Here is a 16,861-nt window from a genome sequence, read left to right on the forward strand (position 1 = left end):
ATTTATATTAATAGAAATTCCAAATATTTGAAATTCGAAAGCATTATGAACCACATCTATCTATTTTAGTTAGGACAATTGAATTTATATAAGAATAATTTATTAAAATTTTAATTTTAATTTTTGTTATAACTGCAAAAAATTAGTTTTCAATCTAAATTTATGATCAAATATTACAAATACACATTTAATATAAATAAAAAAGAATAGTTTTGCAAAACACAACATCTAAAATTACATGGGCTCAGAAATATTTCTCGTAGCCCAAATGAAGCCCAGTAAAGAAACCACTCTCCTACTCCTAGAAAACCTAAAACTGATGGACAGAAACCGCAGATAGCCGCATTGTATGTAACCAGCAACCTTCCGACTTGAGGAAGACGAGTCGTTCGCTGGAGAACATACTAAGGAGATGAGTCAGAGTTGTGTACGAAGGGAAGAGCTGGATGTGAGTATTACTTCCTTCTTATTAGTAGTTGATGTTTTTTCAAATTGTTATCTATGATTGTGCTTTTTTTTTTCTTTACTGGAGATGACTTTCGGAAACTTAAAAGCCCTTTGTCACTGATTGATTGTTTTTCTGATATGGCTATTGTTAGTTTTTCAACTTCCCGGAGGGGTTTCCACCAAGACGTTGGGACTTTGGCTGGATACGTGTGGAATGTGGTGAAGGGCGTGTATACCCTAACTACGCCTTGGCGAATCTTTATGCCAAGCTCGGCCTTCATCGCTACAACTGGTTAGAGGTATAAACAAACAACAAACTAAACTAGTATGTCGCTTTTAATGCAGCTCGACCTCGACGATAGCTTTAAAGAGTTTCATCTGTTTTTTTTTTTAATATCTTGCAGGGGACAAACTTTGAGCTAGATAGCTTAATGAAATTCAGCATGCGTGGTGCTGCATCTCCTTACTACATGACCTTGGTTGCGCGTCTTCCATCTACCGGTTTCCAGCAGATCTTTCAGGTTCTCGTAGAGGAAGAAGATCTTGGAATTTTGGATTTGACATGCACCATCTCTAGACCTCAAGGTAAAGTTTGCTTTGTTGATACATTTAATCAGTTTCACTACTTTTAATTTGCTGACTATGTTTGACATATTGCTTAGGAACCGAGAGTTCAAAGGAGTCAACTCCTTTCTTACGTCCACATTCAACCTACCAAGACAGATTGCTTGACTGGACCGAGTCAGTAATTCCATGGCCCTCCTCTGAGATTGCTTTCAGTGACACAAAGCGCTTTTACATGGTAATACACTTGTCGGTTGCATGCATCAGTTTTGCTTTTAGCGTAGTACTTAAATTACTAATATATGTTTTGTCTTTTTTTTTTGTTGTGCAGTTGAATGAATCTGAGTTGCAATGTGATTGGATTTCTTTGTACGTGGAACTTGCAATCTGTACTTCCCATAGGTGGATTACTGCTGTAAGTTTTATATGTTCTCTCACTTTCAGTTTTTTTTAGCATATCTATAATCTATTTGGTTAATCTTGTTTGTTACTGCAGAGGGATTTCTCCAAGTTTGACTTGGAGATTGTCCAAGTAGCCATTGAGTCTCTAGATGATAAGGAGCCCCCAAGTCTCAAGTCTGAAGCTGCGGTCATCTACATAGCATACAAGGACTTGGCCAAGGCTAGGACTTGTGAGCCTTATCACTACCAAGCTGTTGTGAGACGAGTTATCAACCAGTCTACCGGAACATTGAGCATCCAAGGTGATTGCTGGATTGCAGAAGAAGCAGCAACGGCGGCTTCGACAGCTTCTAAGAAGGGATCCCAAAAGCTTAAGCGTCGCTTAGGAGTTCCTAAGCTGTGGAGGTTGTCTAGTCCTAGGTGGTATCAGACGTACAAGAACCGTGTCCTCCGCTCTTCTCCCACGAGTTGACTTACCAACTCTATTTAGTAATTTAAGACATTTGAACATGCGTATTGGATTGTGGTAGTATTTTAACTATTTATTAGTGATGCTTATGTGTTGTGTGCTTTTGGTCTCTGTTTAAGACATTTGTATCGGATGGAGTAGTATTTAACTATTATTACTTTGTGCTTTTGGTTTCTCTGTTTATGCTTTTGGCATAGACATTTGAAGGTGTGTATTGGATGGTAGTATTGAACTACTGCATGATGCTTATGTAAATTTGTGATTTTGGTCTCTTTATTTATTTTAAGCGTGTACTCCTGTCCCTAAGCGTGTACTTCAATACACATATCATAAATTAGACTAAACATGTCTCACATTTTGATATGCAAGAATAATCTCTAATCTTTTACCTGCTTCTAGGTATGAATGACTTTTGCTTGAATCCACCTGCCTATCTTGTCAGGTCTGATATCACTTAGTGTACTGATTTTCTTAACTAGAAGGCATCATATCAGCTTTTATATCTGTAGAGTCGATTTAAGGTTGAGTGTACACAATTAATGTGATGGATTATATATATGGATCACAAAATTGCTACAATCCTTTAGGAAATAAAAAGCCGAAATAAAAACAATATGAATAAACTATATTACTTTATTAATACTTGTATTACTATATGATTAAACTATATTACTTTTTAATAACTATGACCAAAATTTTAAGGGAACAAGGTCATAGTTATTTTGTTCCTTATATATATGGATCACAAAATTGCTACAATCCTTTAGGAGATAAAATGCCGAAATAGCTTGAGTTACCTAATTAAGTTAAGCAATCTTTTTTTTTTCACTTACACGGTTGCTTATAGTACACGAGAATTAAGAGCCGTGAGAGACCGAGCCAATAGGGTCCAGAGAAGGAAGCAAATAACAAATGAAAAGTGTGGGGGTCAAAGGCCTTTTAAATTGTGACCTCTATAATTGTTTCCCTTGGTCTAATTGGTAAAGCGCTCTCCTCTTGGGCAGGATAACATGCGTTCGAAGACTGAGAGTGCAGCACAACTTTTATTTTTCCAAGGGTTTACAATTTATTTTTATTTTTTGATTCGGTGAGAGTGTGGTTTAGTCAATAATATTTGGTTTTGCTAGTTTACTTTAAGTGTGATTTGTTGTGTGTAATATTTGAATGTTTGTGCTAATTTGTTTAGCTTTTCCTTGTTAAGAAAAAGGGATTTTCATTCCTCTACGCCACATCAAAACAAACGTCTCGCAACAAAATTCATCTGTACTATTATTTCAAGATTTTCATGATCTTTGTTTCTGCAAGTTCATTTACCTTTAGTTAAAAGAGAAATCTTAAGACAATGCATAAGTGAATGATTGCCTTTACACCAGCAATGTTTTATATGATTTTCAGATTTAGGAACCCACAGCAAATATCTATACAACTTCAACTACATACGAACAACTTTGACACTGAGAAGCCTCACTCAACAAACACACACCACCACTATATGTTAGTTAACTAGATAGAGCAAAGCAAGGGCAAACCCAACCCATTATAAGCATCCATATTATAAAATACACAAGCAAGAAACATGAATCAAAGGGAGGATTTAGTTGGAAACTAATAGATCACAAAGTATAAAGTTAAAATACCCAAGAGAGTACATAGCTAAACAAAAGAAATGTAAAACAGTATCTGATAGTATTTTTCTTTTCTTTTTCAAATTCTAAATTTAAATAGATTTATAAAGTATCAATTTTAGAAAACATATTACTAACCGAGGAGAGATGAGTTACTAAGTCTTGTAAATGACTCACACAGATATAAGTTCCCGAAATCAAAGATGTTTGTTATTTTCAGGATAATCCAAAAAAAAAAAAAAAAAGCTCTCACTCTCTCACACAGCTCCAAAATCCAGCTTCTTCTTCTCAGCCACTTCTCTGCTTCTTCTTCTTATCTCTGCAACCAAAAAAAAAGAAAAACACAAAACAGATAAGAGAAGAGAAATTGGTCAATGGTAATCAGCAGATAATTACCCATGGTCATGGGACGGCCCTCTTCTTCCTGAGTTATGACGCTTCCTCTTGTGTGTGGGTTCAGGTTCAGGCTCAGGCTCAGGCTCAGGCTCAGGCTCAGGCTCAGGCTTGCCTTCGCCTTCAGCTTCGCCTTCACCTTCACCTTCACCTTCACCTTCACCTTCACCTTCACCTTCACCTTCACCTTCACCTTCGCCTTCGCCTTCAGCTTTGCCTTCGCCTTCGGGCTTTGGAATATCTATGATCGGGTAGATGAAATTGAAGAGCAAGGGCTGCGGAGTTTCCGTTGGTATAATATCCTCTGTATCATCATCAATGCCAACGATCATGTAGCGAGTACATAGTGAGACTCGGAAGTATCCCAGACGGCCGAATTTTGTGCCGTTGCTCGATTTGCAGAGAGCAACGACTTCATTATCTCCGTGAAGCTGGATGTCGACAATCTCGACTCCGTGTTGACCGATTAAACCTGAACCCTCCTTTGTAGGGCCGCGGTAAATTTCATCCTACACACAAAAACCAATGGCTATGCTATAAAATTTTATGAGTTAAAAGAGAACCAATAAGAAGTTTAGTTTACATACCGGACCCAGGGTCCAAAGTTCAGAGTACTCGAGAAGGGATGCCGTGATTGGCTGTTTGCGGAGCTGGAGCAGTGCGTCTTCTAAGGTCTCCAAGGTGCCAAAGTCGTCGATGGTGATGTGAGGTTCTGTATCACCTGGATGGCGTTGACTACAGTCAAAATCAAGCACTCTTTCTTTAGGCACTCCGTGGTCTTTCATGTAACTATAGGCTTCCTTGGTAGTTGTTGAATAACAGACATGTCCTTTTAGAGCGGTTGGATCCTTGCCAATCTTTTCAGGATGCACGTTGGAGTGGAGGTACCACGTGGACAGAGGAACAAACTCGTCATCCAACTCAAGTATAACTCGTAAGGTGGAGATGGGATCAGTGGAGCTGTATGCCCAACACTGGATGTGTTTCTTCTGGTTTCGAACAGCACCAGAAACCTTCTCCCATAACTGGCGTTCCACAAGGTCTTTGTAAATCTAATAAACAAAACCAATGGCTATGATATAAAATTTTATGAGTTAAAAGAGAACCAAGAGTAATGTGGATTGGATTTCAAAGAGTTTACCGGTTTCTTCGCTTCATTTTTCCGGTTCAGCTGCCAAAACACCCTCATAATCTTCCCATTATCAGACAACTTAAAACGCCCTTCACGAGTAGTGCCAGTAGCTTTTTTGAAGTCAGAAGCATTCATGATTTCTTGTAGATGTTTTATTTCTACTTCTCTAAATTGATCCTTCTTCAGGCTCGAGGAAATCTGCTTGGGAAGACGGTTCAGATTAGGTCTTCCTGGCACATCCACATACTCATCATCCGAGTCCTTCAAAAACAAAAACAGAGAGACACGTGTTGTTAAAACAAGAACATTTTTTCTTACTATGTGCGAACAAAAGCCCAAAAAAAAAAAATCGGTTAGGGCCTAACCCCCAAGCCCATTCTTAAGCCATAATTAGTGCTAATTAACCAATAACTGAAAGAATAATAAGAGAAAGTACCATTCTCGTTCTGGGTTTTGATTTTCTCACCATTCTCTTTCTTGGTTCTGGAGCTGATTTTCTCTCTGCCTTGGGGGAATGCCCTAGATGGTGAATGACTTCTCTCGGTCGATTTGGAGCCCTAGATGTGAATGAGGTTTCTAAACAAGTTTATGTGAGATATAGTAGAAACGGCACCGTTTCCCTGGTCTCCTTTCTCTTTTCGATTGAGTTTGTCATGGCCCGCGGGTTCGGCCCATATAAACCCACCAAATTGCCTCCGTCTTCTTTGATTTCAAGGTTTGTTTTGTTGTTTCATGACAATCGTTTGGTTTTGAATATATATATTATTATATTTTTTTTTTTTTTGGTCTTTTCTGAGCAGCTTTGAGAAGTAACATCACTGTGATGATGTGTGTTTATTAAACATTACTCCACATGCTTCTTGTTATTATGGTGCTGATTCTAAATGCCCCCAACACCGTTCCTGCAGAGATCACCGTTCCCCCAACACCGTTCTTGATGTTGAAAACAAGAGAAATTGTAAGGTTGAGAGTTCAACTCCATCTAAGAAACCACCACCAAGGACAAGAGAGGTGAAGAGCCGAGTGTTTGATTCAGTTCTGTCAAAAGAGAGTAGTAGACTAGACAAAGAAAAGCAATGTGAGCCGCCCTGTTGTCGATTTTGTTTTTAGACACTTCAACCATGATGGTGCTACAAACCAAGCCCTGTTGTTGATTTTTCCTTCTTGCAAATCACAATGTCAAAGACCCATACTCTGTTTTCTGGAATAAGGTACATGAGGATCATCTTATTTGTGCTGATGTTTATGCATCTTTGACAAGTACTTTGAGAGGAACTGGTTGAGGAGAGACCTAAACGTGGTGGGGTTTGGACTGATCGGATGGCTATCTCCGTCGAGTATTCCGGCGATAAATGGGAAGAGCTTGACGGGTCTCTTCTTCGAGAGCATAGGAAATGAGCTCGCTCACTTCCCAACTCCTCCAGCACTCACTTCACAGTTCTGGTTGTGGTTGGTTACCTGGCACTTAGGTCTCTTCATCTGTCTTACCTTCGGACAAATCGGATTCAAGGGCAGGACAGAGGATTACTTCGAGAGATAAAAATCATTTTTCTAGTCCCATTTGTAATATATATTTCTCATTTCCCCCCTCTCTCTCGTGTAGTAGTATTATTATTACTCAAAACTAAGAGATTTTCTTTCTTTGCTGTGATGTTTGATGACAAGTGTTTCTTAATTGTACGAGGAGGATCCAAGCGATGATTAGAAATGTTGATTATAATAAGGAGGTTCCAACAATTAACACTTTGTTAAAAAAAAAAAAGTTATCAAAGAGAGAATTAACTAAACTAAACTACGTTTTAACTATACAGTCTACGTCAAACACCAACGACCCTGCTTAGCTTCATGGTTGATATGCATTTTGTAAAGCTCGGGTCACCATGTCGATGAATTCATTCTCCTGTTGAAAAGCAACTCGCGCGTTAGGGTTTTGGGCAGCAGCTCAAGTAAAAAAAAAAGAGAATGTTGTAAAAAGAACCAAACCTGAACCAGCGCTAACAGGGCTTCTTTGACTTTGTCTCTATTGATAACGGGGACATTGTTCACAGGAGCGAGTGATGGTGGTGGAAAAGCCTGGAGCATCGGAGTACCAAGCGGGCGCTGCTGGTAATAAGTCGCCGTATTATTAAGGTTCAGAGGAGGAGCAGAGGGCATAGATGAACCAGGAATGAGGTGTGGTTGAGCCATCATCATCCCTGGGGGTCCACCAAAGACAGAGGACGGCGCCACCAAACCTGTGTGAACGTCGGAGTTGCTACTGATACGATGAGGATTGTTGTCAAAAAGAGGCATTAGAGGAGAGGAGGATGGTAGAGGCGGTGGTGATAATATCTGTGGAGGTGCAGCTGTTGCAGGGGCGATGGTGGGTTGGTGAGGTTGTGGATGATTTGCTGATGACATGTATGGTGATCCAGCCGAAGTGTTGCCAAGAGACCTCGCAGACTGCAGTCAAGCCAACAACAATATTGATAAAAGTTCAATCTTACAGCTTGAGAATTTCGAAGTTAAACGTGATGCTGAAGGCGTTAGCGTGAGTGTGTCTCAAAAAAGCTTACAGTGAAGAAGTTGATAAAAGCAGGATCATGAGGAGGGGCATCTCTACCACTTGAAGATGGTTCAAGAGGACCATCCACAACTGCCACTGTGGGCACATCTTCCAATTCCTCAAACTCCCTGCAGTAAGTACATAGACATTATTTTTTCAACATATAAGAAAGATACCAGCTGAAAGAGTTATCGTGTTTTTCCCCGCCTCATACATACAACTAGTGGCACAATGTCTATCTATGCGCTAAGTGATCTAAATACTTCTTACCTTTGCGAAGAAGATGACGTATTTGGCTTCTGGTTGACCTTGGAATATGCGCTAAGTAATCTGTCATTGCCATTAGACGGAGAGTGTGATAATAAATACGTAGGTAGAACGAACGCTGAGTATCTCTAAGTCATACAAGCAGTAAAATTATATAGTTACCTGCCGAAGAGACGTGCAACCTCATCACATTCACTTTGATTGTAAAACCAAATCCCATTAACTTCTTGAGCTGCATTACGGTAAAGTAAATATGGACCTTGGACTTCATACTCAAACTCTCCCAACAGATCTTCCACCAGATTATCTAATCCAAAACAAATTCCACAGTACACTAATTAATGACAACTCCTTAATCAAGAAACCAATTCTACTTAGGATCTTAAACACTTCCCTAACACTATCTTCCTTAATTTAAGACGAATATGTACTAAACGAAAGAAAGTATTTGCTTAATTCAAAATTCAAATGCTAAGAAGAGAATCATAACCTGTATTCCGACGATTCATCACAATAAACTGGAATCGAGGCTGCTGTCTATTTCTGAAATTAATACAAAATCGGATCATCACATTTTTTAAATGATTCAAGAGAAGCAAATCACATATAGATCCTTCGACTTACCTTTTGACGACGAACAAAGATCCTTCAACGTCCTTACGACTCTGATTTGAACAAGAAGACACACACACAGATAAGTCGGTAGCAAAAGCAAAACGTCATAAAATACGAATGAGTGATCGAAACTCTCACCCATTGACTGCTCTCGATGTTGAATTCGTATAAGGTGACGTGAGCTGCTGTGATAAGGATCTCCTCGATGAAAGGATCGATTCGCCGGAGGACTTTGAGGTTGAGGAGCCTCGTGCTGTTGTTCTGGTGCATATTCGGTGGGACCAGCTTCCCGTTCTGAAACATCTTTTACGAATTCGATTTAGCCCTAATCGGAAGAACCCTAAGGATTGTGAGATTTGGGAGTTGGAGAAGAAGAGGGAAATCGAGAGAGCACTTGCGGTTATAAATGTTTTGGATATTGTAATATTATAAGGCTTTTCACAAAGTGAGGGCTTGGGCCTTAGTTACTATGGGCCCAACAGTAGATTCTCGTATATTTTTACTGTAGGTTGAAACTATTATAATTCCTACTAGCCAATAGTATTTTAGAAATAATCTAATGATTGGTACTAATTAATGGGAAATACTTTCATTCATAAATTTTGTATTTATTTTACCTTTTGAAAAAGTATACATATTTTATATTCTTGAACTAAATCAAGAATCAATTTTCTTTGTACATGGTTTCATCAAGAACCGGTTTTTATACAGCTTTTATGTTCTTCACCAAGCAATAGTGAGCGTAGAACCGCATCGCAAGTGCCATCGTAGTGCAGGATGAGATGTCCGCCTTGAGGGATCTCGTGGTAGTTGATAAAAGGTTGCTTCTGCAGCACGCATCTTTGAAGTTGAAACGGGACCACTTTGTCTTCTTTCCCATGCCAGATGTGAACAGAACTCTCTTGAGTGATGTTTAGATCCGCTGGTTCGAAGTCCCATTGTCCGAAACACGCCACAAAATCGTCTCTTAGAGTATTGAAAACAACTCTTTCACGTAGCTTATCCTACACGGTAGAGACATATATCTTTCACGGGACAACAAGGTTTTTTTCTCATAAACAAGATTGGATTTGAAAGTAGCAAAGTATTGAAACATTTGTGTTGACCCTCAAATTTTTTTGAAAGTAATATACATAAATATAAATCTCAAATTATTAAAAATATTTTACTTAAATTTTAGTAAATATTGATGGCCCCCAAAATTTTAGACTCCATTTTGGTCAGAAATAATTGATTATCATTACAACGACTTCGGTCAGAAATGATTATCACTACAAAAAAAAAGGGAGAAAAGTAGGAGTGACCTTAGTAAGCATGGGAAAGCCAGGGCTTCGTTTGAGCACCTCCATGTCTTGGCTGTTGAAGTAGATTAGACTGCTCTCATCAAGACCAGAATTAGTTGATGGAAAGACCTCTTGTACAAATATAATCCACCAATGTAACAGTCGAGGTGCAAATTTCGATATCCTTAGAGCAACATTATTGCTAGGACCAAAATCTTGGTCCTTATGTTTCTTTAATAATATTTTGGTGTTAAGGACAATTGTTAAGGACATTCACTAAATTTTCGATTATTGGTAGGACTTGTAGTGGTCCTTAAGTTTTTTTTTTTTTAATTAGTGATATAGAAAGATAAATGTTAAATAAAACATTAAATATTTAAATAGAGAAAACATTAAACATTTAAATAGAAAAAACAAGAAAATTACAAAGAAGGAAAAAAAATAGCAAACATCATAAATGAAAAGCAAACAAACATTTTATTGAATTCATAAAAACATAAACATTATATAAAATTTGCTTGATGTCCAAATTTGTCCCATATATTTTCAATCAAATCTTCTTTTAATTGTTGATGGATTTGTTGATCTTGAACTTCTTTTCGACGAGCATTTGATTGGGGCTGTCTTGTAGATTTTTTAACGGTAAATGTAAAATCGTCATCTTGAAATTCCTCAACAGTGCGTGCATCTTGTTCATCTTCGACAATCATATTATGGAGTATGAGACATGCTTTCATAATATTTGAAATTTTATTTTTATCCCATAACTTAGAAGGATTTTTAACCACGGCGAACCTAGCTTGCAAGACCCCAAAGGCACGCTCAACATCTTTTCGAACGGATTCTTGTTTTTGAGCAAATAAAGAATGTTTCAGAGTTTGTGGTAGACGGATTGATTGAATAAAAGTCGCCCATTTTGGATAAATACCATCCGTGAGATAGTAAGCCAAATTGTACTCCCTCCCGTTGACATGAAAGTTTACTTCCGGAGCTATGCCCTCAATAATGTCATCAAAAACAGGTGATCTATCAAGAATATTAAGATCGTTCATAGTACCTGGAGCTCCGAAAAAGGCGTGCCATATCCAGAGATCATATGAAGCAACCGCCTCCAACACAATAGTTGGTTTATTGGTTCCCCGTGAATACATTCCTTTCCATTCTTTTGGGCAATTCTTCCACTCCCAATGCATACAGTCGATACTTCCAATCATCCCGGGAAACCCCCGTTCTTCATTAAAATGGAGTAGTCTTTGAAGATCTTCCGGTGTGGGACGTCTAAGATAATGATCGCCAAACAAGTGGATTATTCCGGCGGCAAAATAATGCAAGCATTTCCTAGCTGTTGTTTCAGCTAGTCGTACATATTCATCAATTGCATCAGCTCCACCACCATACGCCAGTTGACGAATTGCCGCAGTACATTTCTGGAGCGGAGAAAGACTCTTTCGTCCCACTGCATCTTCTGTTGGTCGAAAATACGCTACTTCTGTCGAGAGACGATGGACAATACTCAAGAACAATGATTTGTTCATTCGAAACCGGCGCCGGAATAAATTGTGAGAGTAAGTTGGAGTATCGCTAAAGTAGTCATTCCAAAGCTTCTCGTGGCCTTCTTCTCGGTTTCTCTCGATAAAAATACGCCTTTTTCTCTCTTTTGGTTCTGGAATTTGATCAAAGTCTTCCTCAAAATCATCAAACATGTCATCAAAATCGTCACCATTATCTTTGTGGTAATGGTAATGAGAAGAAGAAGCCATTTTTAAACAAAAAAAAAATAAATATGCTTGTGATTTATTTTGAAAAGAAAGAGAAGTGATCCTTCAACTCAGCATACGAGTGATGCTTTATAGTTGAGTAAAAATGTATATTGTGATTTCTGAAATATAGTACATCTTGTGACTCTATACTATAGTACATCTTGTGGTGGTGTGTCTTCAACTGGAGTTGGAGCGTCAGACTGTGAACTGAAGAGAGGGATTTCCGACGATTGGGAATGAAAACTATCATAACCGAAGTTCCCATTGCCAACACTATCGTGTTGACTGCTCAGGAGACCTACATAGCCAGAAGACAGGCTATATGGATTACTTGAACCCATTGCAGTAAGAAGAGAGAAGAGATTATAGAAGAGAAAGGTTTAGGCAGAGAAGAGAGGAAGAAGATGATGGAGATTGAAGGATAGGTTGGTGTTTATTAATAGGAACGATAATAAAGCCTAACCATAAACTACCAAAGTCATATCAGAGTTATTACACATCTCCTCCTAAACGTTATTGCAAAGTAACTAGATTATCATCTCAGTATATCAAAGAAGACAGTTTTTGGTTGCAAACTAACTAGATTATCATCTCAAAGTAGCAAAGAAAACTAACTATGATATACAGTTACTAAACATTTAAACAACCAACTTGTTCAAGTGCATTAAAGTTACACAACCAACCATGTCTAATCACAACCAACCATGTCTACACGTTTTCAATCACAGTTAATTACCTCTATGCCTACTAGTTCTAACTATTTGAGTTCAAGTGCTAGTGATTTACCTTGTACTTTGGAGGAAATGGTTTGACTTGTTGTAGTTATCCGGGTTTGCGAGAGCCAAATCTTCACCTCAACTACTAGCTCGCTCACAATCAGAAGGAATAAAATATATCAGTTTCATCAAATATGAGTATTGGTTTTGCAAACAATAAACAAAACGATTCGAAATTAACCCTAAACCAAGAACGATAAACTATTTACAATCAATCAAAACCCTAGATCAAGAATGACAACAAAACGATTCGAAATTAATCAAATCATTAATCAAACGGATAACCAAATCATTAATCAAACGGATAGACTCAATTGCTACGATTCGAAAATAACAAAACCCTAGATCGACAACGACAACAAAATATATACAATCAATCAAAGGCACTAGATCGAGAACACATACCTTCTTCACCTTCGTATCAACTCAAACGCCAAGGAGAACCATCAAGAAAGAGAACCGTCGAGAAAGAGAACCGTCGAGAAAGAGAACCGTCGAGAAAGAGAACCGTCGACACCGAACAGCCGTCGAGATGGATGCCAAGGAGAACCGTCCACACCGAACCGCCGAGAAGAACCGTCGAGAACGAACCACCGTCGAGACCGAACCAATCGCCTTCTCAATCGCCTTCTCTCTGCAAAAGGTTTCAAAAAAAAAGAAAAAATCAAGTTCTGATCGAAACCGATGAAACGCATCGTTTCCACACCTAAGAGCCATCGCCCACTAAAAACACGACACGTGCCTCCTAAGGACGACCACATTTGTCCTTAGATAAGGGACGTCCCAAAATATATCGGGCCTTTTTTGATTTTCTTTTCGTCACTTTTAACTTAAGGACGCGTTAACATACGTGCGATAATGTTGCTCTTAAAACCCATTTGAAAAGACCTCCCCTGTAATCGTTTTTTATAAGCTTCTTAGGAAGTGATGGCCACAAATAATTTACAACCGGAGCAACAAAAGCCACACCAGATAACCTGCAAAGAAGGACATAATACTCTCACTATTATTCACAGCTTATTTGATTAATTATCCTTTTCCTTCTAATTTAATACCTGTGAGGTATGTGTTTTAGGCAACCCCACGTAGGGTAAGCCCCCATGGAGGATGCAATTAAGTAAAACTTGGGTCCTATCTCCAACTGGTCTGCAAGTTCTGCTATGTCATCAACTTCGCTTTTCAGTGAATGTTTCGTGTTTGAATCTGATTCTCCATATCCAGAACGGTCATAGAATAGAAGATACACCCCAAGCTCTTCTACCAGCTCCTGAAAAAAAAAAATCCAAGTGACATTTCTTTTTATCCCCAAGAGAAAGGAAAAAAAAAACAGAAGGTTAGACAAGATTTCAAGAACTTTTTTTAATTTACTTTTGAGGCAGAGAAGTTCAAATCCTTAGAGCTTCCAAAGCCATGAACAAGAATGATCTTGTATTTGGCATCCTCCTTTGGAACTCCACTTTCTCTATAAGCTAAGAATCTCCCATCACGAAGCTTAACTCTATTCGAATCCCCCATCAAACCTTGATACAGTAACTACACAAGAAGAAGAGAAATGATTTTAGCTGTACCAAATTTAGTGACGTATCTACCAAGAACAACAGGAAAAGACATACCAGAAGAGAAGATAACTTGCCTCGGAACTGGGAGGAACACAAAACGGTCTGAATGGTCAAAGATCTGAGTCCTGAGAAGACCAAACAAAATATTCTTCTTATGATTTTCTTTTGCTACAACCACTCTCTTGATTTTATACTTTTGGCTGTCTTAGTTTACATCTTTGTTACATTCTTGGACGTCATTGCCAGTTCACCAATCTCAGACTTGTTTCTCCCACAAGTTAACATTTGCATATGCACAGGCCTGCATATGCATGATGATGGATTCAGAAGCTTCCCATGCTAATTAAAATGTGAAAAATCATCAAATTAATTGTTTTTGTGTGAGTATATCAAATTTGATTGTTTGGTCAATGAATACCAACAAAAATACATATACTTTCAAGCTAAGTCTACAAAAAAAATACATATAAACCTTGGTATTAATAACAAATGTGATTCTTAAAATTTAATAAAATATGGTTCCGTAGGACTAACGTTTGATTTTAATACACGTAGGCACAGGCTCTGTTTATGTGCAGTAGATGGGGATGATTGATGGTTACTTAAAGAGAACGCAAGTAGCCAAGAAGAAACAAAATATTCTTCTTCTGATTCGTTGGCTAAACCATTCTTAACATTTCTTATTCCCTGTCTTAACATGTTAATTAAGTTCACGTCACAGCCAACTTACAAATCTTGGTCTTCTTGTTGCTCCCACAGTTTAGCTTTTTTTTACACATGCATATGAAAAGGTTAATAGGGTTAGAATTCAAATGCATGTTTACGTTTACTAAGGGAGCGAAGTTTCAAGACGTATCAAAACGAGCTTCTTGTGCAAATGCAGGTGAACAGGTTAATAATAGAATTAAACCTTCTGAATATGAATTATTAGCCGAAACTTAACTTTTCTTTCTCTTTTATTTATTTAAGGGTGTTGGACACAATGATGAGAAAGTCTTTGTGTGCTGGCAGCAACTTGAAAATAACTAAGAAACAAGGAATAAATTGAAAATGAACAAAACTACATTATCTTACCGTTTTCCAGCCAATATGGATTCGTATGCTTCAAGAGCATCAAATTTTGCCTGGTTTCGTTCGACAATATGCGACAGATCCCTCTTAACTTCCATCAATTGTTGCACAGTATCAAATGACACTTTTAGGTATTTTTTCCTAAGGCCAGATAGATGATTTTTCTGCTCATGAGCATAAAAAATAAAGTCACTCAGATTGGTAGGTCGCAGAAAAAAAAAAGTTAAAAAGACATTAAGCGGAATGAAAACTAATAAAAGTAATGAAACATTATTGCACTAAAGAACGATCATTAAACACTAGGGAAAAAACTAATTTTAACAGTTCACATCCCATGTTACATACTAGCAAACGATATCAGAATATGAATGCAAGATCACAATTAGAATCAGGAATTCAGACTTTCAGCTCAAAAACAAGTTGTTTATTTTTTTTTAAACTGACTTACAAGATCGAGATCCTCTTTTTCAACAATCTCAATATCAGCGACTTGTCTTTCGTATTTGCGTCTCAAGTACGCTTCAACCTCCGATTCCATGCTTCCCTGTGATTTTGGCATTGCAATTCCATTAACACACAGGACAAAAGTTACGTGAATGATTCAAAGGAGCATTCAGATGATGTAAAGAGAGAAAACCATCATTACCTTCGTAGCTGCATAGAAATAAGGACGGAACTTGTATTTCGTCTTGAAATAAAATCCGTCCTGCAAAGGGAAAAAAAAAAATCCTCACAACTCAGTTCAAAAATCAATCACATTACTCATAAGCTGACATAGTTATGAGTAAACATAAGAGGCTTTTTACCTGAGTAACGAAGTAAAGGTCCACACAGCTAAAGGTTTTCCCAGTATCCGGATCTTCCCAAGATGACTGTTAAAAACATAGTAAGATCATCAATCAGTGGATATAGCAATCAACGAACCTACACTAAATGATCCGCAAAATTGAGCTGAGAACAGAGAGACTTACTGATGATTCTCAGAACGTGAGGAGCCACCCGAGACGCGTTTCCCCTTCGGAGAAAAGCTCGAATCCGAGTTTCGACTCGAGCTCGTCTTCTGCGGTGCTCGCTACTCTCTGCTTTTTCGACCTTCGATTATCTCCGATCATCTTTTCACCGGTAGAGCTTCGACTCTCGCTCGCTCAGGAATCGGAAGCTGAGTCGATCGGAAACGCGACCAAATCGCGATTCCTGAAAAGGCGTTTGGGAACCGTAGTAAATTTCACGATTCGGAGTTGGAGACGGAGTGTGTGAGTGAAGATGAGAAGCGTATTAGACACGGCTTTTTGACAGGAGACCGGCGGTTTCAGCTAGATATATACATCGAAAAAATTTGAACCACGATTTCTTCTTGGGCTTTTAGCTTCTTCTCGGCCCAATTTTCCTACTTCTCCCGCGCTTCGAATTTTAAGTTCTTTGGAGTGTAAATGTAGAAGCCCGTCAGAAATTTTAAATCTGCTCCAACATTGGCCCAACCCCATTAGTTAATTATAACTCATTATATTTTTGATATATTGCATGTGACTGTCTAATTTATTATAATATATGAAAATATTTATAAAATGTTATAGTTTTTGAATCTGGCAAGTTTATTTAATATTTATAATCAATAGTTGGCTAATTACAGTATAAGATTAAGTCTTCCTAGTTTTTAGAAAACAATGATTTGAATTGCTAAATCCCAAGCTTCGTAAATATAAACACCATTATCATAGTTCATCTTCATGTGCAATCAGCTTTGCATTATTGAAAAATATTATTATACCAAAAAAAAACTATTGTAAAGAGATGTTATAGAGCGTTGACCAAACAGTGGAGACTGCTGTCTGGACTTATAAATGGAAGTACCCGAGTAAAGCTAATTACTTCGTCATCAAGTGAAGAGAGATCGATCAATAAGAAGAAAAAATGGGCGAAGAAGAGCGTTCAGGAAATAGAATAAAAACAGGG

The 16,861-nt window shown here is 38.0% G+C and overlaps 6 protein-coding genes across 15 annotated transcripts; 2 read left to right on the forward strand and 4 right to left on the reverse strand.

Moving 5' to 3' along the window:
* Positions 1-316: 316 nt before the first annotated feature.
* On the forward strand, positions 317-2,048 carry LOC108818935 (UPF0725 protein EMB2204). Its single transcript, XM_018591893.2, has 6 exons — positions 317-448; positions 600-746; positions 852-1,032; positions 1,110-1,249; positions 1,343-1,426; positions 1,508-2,048. Exons 1-6 carry the CDS (start codon positions 413-415, stop codon positions 1,883-1,885), a joined length of 966 nt encoding a protein of 321 aa, XP_018447395.1. The 5' UTR covers positions 317-412; the 3' UTR covers positions 1,886-2,048.
* Positions 2,049-3,493: 1,445 nt separating this feature from the next.
* On the reverse strand, positions 3,494-5,711 carry LOC108818933 (uncharacterized). Of its 2 annotated transcripts, none has more exons than XM_056999135.1 (5): positions 5,469-5,711; positions 5,042-5,293; positions 4,488-4,952; positions 3,904-4,409; positions 3,494-3,826 (listed from the first exon to the last, which is right to left on the reverse strand). In XM_056999135.1, exons 1-5 carry the CDS (start codon positions 5,499-5,501, stop codon positions 3,796-3,798), a joined length of 1,287 nt encoding a protein of 428 aa, XP_056855115.1. In that variant the 5' UTR covers positions 5,502-5,711; the 3' UTR covers positions 3,494-3,795. The 2 variants fall into 2 exon arrangements, with proteins under 2 accessions (XP_056855115.1, XP_056855116.1); XM_056999136.1 differs by having other exon boundaries at positions 5,499-5,710.
* Positions 5,712-6,275: 564 nt separating this feature from the next.
* LOC108819655 (photosystem I subunit O-like) lies at positions 6,276-6,673 on the forward strand (the record flags this gene model as incomplete). The annotated part of the gene is made up of 1 exon (XM_018592709.2): positions 6,276-6,673. A coding segment is annotated over one exon (297 nt), but the record flags the coding sequence as incomplete, so codon positions are not given.
* Positions 6,674-6,727: 54 nt separating this feature from the next.
* LOC130504525 (mRNA-decapping enzyme-like protein) lies at positions 6,728-8,842 on the reverse strand. The gene is made up of 8 exons (XM_056999137.1): positions 8,598-8,842; positions 8,469-8,509; positions 8,335-8,387; positions 8,007-8,151; positions 7,848-7,907; positions 7,588-7,705; positions 7,016-7,474; positions 6,728-6,932 (listed from the first exon to the last, which is right to left on the reverse strand). The coding sequence occupies exons 1-8, from the start codon at positions 8,760-8,762 to the stop codon at positions 6,876-6,878; spliced, it is 1,098 nt and encodes a 365-aa protein (XP_056855117.1). The 5' UTR covers positions 8,763-8,842; the 3' UTR covers positions 6,728-6,875.
* Positions 8,843-9,136: 294 nt separating this feature from the next.
* Positions 9,137-12,894, reverse strand: LOC108821431 (protein ALP1-like). Of its 8 annotated transcripts, none has more exons than XR_008941304.1 (4): positions 12,684-12,894; positions 12,289-12,360; positions 9,764-9,833; positions 9,137-9,463 (listed from the first exon to the last, which is right to left on the reverse strand). XR_008941304.1 is itself a non-coding variant. In XM_056999139.1 (2 exons), exon 2 carries the CDS (start codon positions 11,500-11,502, stop codon positions 10,246-10,248), a length of 1,257 nt encoding a protein of 418 aa, XP_056855119.1. In that variant the 5' UTR covers positions 11,503-12,360; positions 12,684-12,894; the 3' UTR covers positions 9,843-10,245. The 8 variants fall into 8 exon arrangements, 3 of the variants coding, with proteins under 3 accessions (XP_056855119.1, XP_056855118.1, XP_056855120.1); XR_008941305.1 differs by having other exon boundaries at positions 9,764-9,815; positions 12,289-12,363; XR_008941303.1 differs by having other exon boundaries at positions 12,289-12,363.
* Positions 12,895-13,651: 757 nt separating this feature from the next.
* Positions 13,652-16,181, reverse strand: LOC130504526 (DNA polymerase epsilon catalytic subunit A-like). 2 transcript variants are annotated; one of them, XM_056999141.1, is made up of 8 exons: positions 15,880-16,181; positions 15,715-15,780; positions 15,555-15,614; positions 15,357-15,452; positions 14,912-15,072; positions 14,052-14,138; positions 13,892-13,962; positions 13,652-13,811 (listed from the first exon to the last, which is right to left on the reverse strand). In XM_056999141.1, the coding sequence occupies exons 4-8, from the start codon at positions 15,444-15,446 to the stop codon at positions 13,777-13,779; spliced, it is 444 nt and encodes a 147-aa protein (XP_056855121.1). In that variant the 5' UTR covers positions 15,447-15,452; positions 15,555-15,614; positions 15,715-15,780; positions 15,880-16,181; the 3' UTR covers positions 13,652-13,776. The 2 variants fall into 2 exon arrangements, with proteins under 2 accessions (XP_056855121.1, XP_056855122.1); XM_056999142.1 differs by having other exon boundaries at positions 13,653-13,811; positions 13,912-13,962.
* Between the last annotated feature and the right edge of the window lie 680 nt (positions 16,182-16,861).

The sequence above is a fragment of the Raphanus sativus genome, unplaced genomic scaffold (genome assembly GCF_000801105.2).
Source record: "Raphanus sativus cultivar WK10039 unplaced genomic scaffold, ASM80110v3 Scaffold1642, whole genome shotgun sequence".
Classification (NCBI taxonomy): domain Eukaryota; kingdom Viridiplantae; phylum Streptophyta; class Magnoliopsida; order Brassicales; family Brassicaceae; genus Raphanus; species Raphanus sativus.

Bases quoted from the DNA above. Each gene is read 5' to 3' on its own strand.
- LOC108818935 (XM_018591893.2), top strand. From the start codon at position 413: ATGAGTCAGAGTTGTGTACGAAGGGAAGAGCTGGAT. The intron at 747-851 runs GTATAAACAAAC...AATATCTTGCAG, and splicing joins ATCGCTACAACTGGTTAGAG to GGGACAAACTTTGAGCTAGA. The intron at 1,427-1,507 runs GTAAGTTTTATA...TTGTTACTGCAG, and splicing joins CCCATAGGTGGATTACTGCT to AGGGATTTCTCCAAGTTTGA.
- LOC130504526 (XM_056999141.1), bottom strand. From the start codon at position 15,446: ATGGAATCGGAGGTTGAAGCGTACTTGAGACGCAAATACGAAAGACAA. The intron at 15,073-15,356 runs GTAAGTCAGTTT...GCTCATGAGCAG, and splicing joins AAAAAGAGGATCTCGATCTT to AAAAATCATCTATCTGGCCT. The intron at 13,963-14,051 runs GTAAACTAAGAC...TGGTCTTCTCAG, and splicing joins TCCAAGAATGTAACAAAGAT to GACTCAGATCTTTGACCATT.
- LOC108821431 (XM_056999139.1), bottom strand. From the start codon at position 11,502: ATGGCTTCTTCTTCTCATTACCATTACCACAAAGATAATGGTGACGAT.
- LOC130504525 (XM_056999137.1), bottom strand. From the start codon at position 8,762: ATGTTTCAGAACGGGAAGCTGGTCCCACCGAATATGCACCAGAACAAC. The intron at 7,908-8,006 runs GTAACTATATAA...TGGCAATGACAG, and splicing joins GTTGCACGTCTCTTCGGCAG to ATTACTTAGCGCATATTCCA. The intron at 7,706-7,847 runs GTAAGAAGTATT...TACTTACTGCAG, and splicing joins ACGTCATCTTCTTCGCAAAG to GGAGTTTGAGGAATTGGAAG.
- LOC108818933 (XM_056999135.1), bottom strand. From the start codon at position 5,501: ATGGTGAGAAAATCAAAACCCAGAACGAGAATG. The intron at 5,294-5,468 runs GTACTTTCTCTT...TTGTTTTTGAAG, and splicing joins CAAAACCCAGAACGAGAATG to GACTCGGATGATGAGTATGT. The intron at 3,827-3,903 runs GTAATTATCTGC...TTTTGGTTGCAG, and splicing joins GGGCCGTCCCATGACCATGG to AGATAAGAAGAAGAAGCAGA.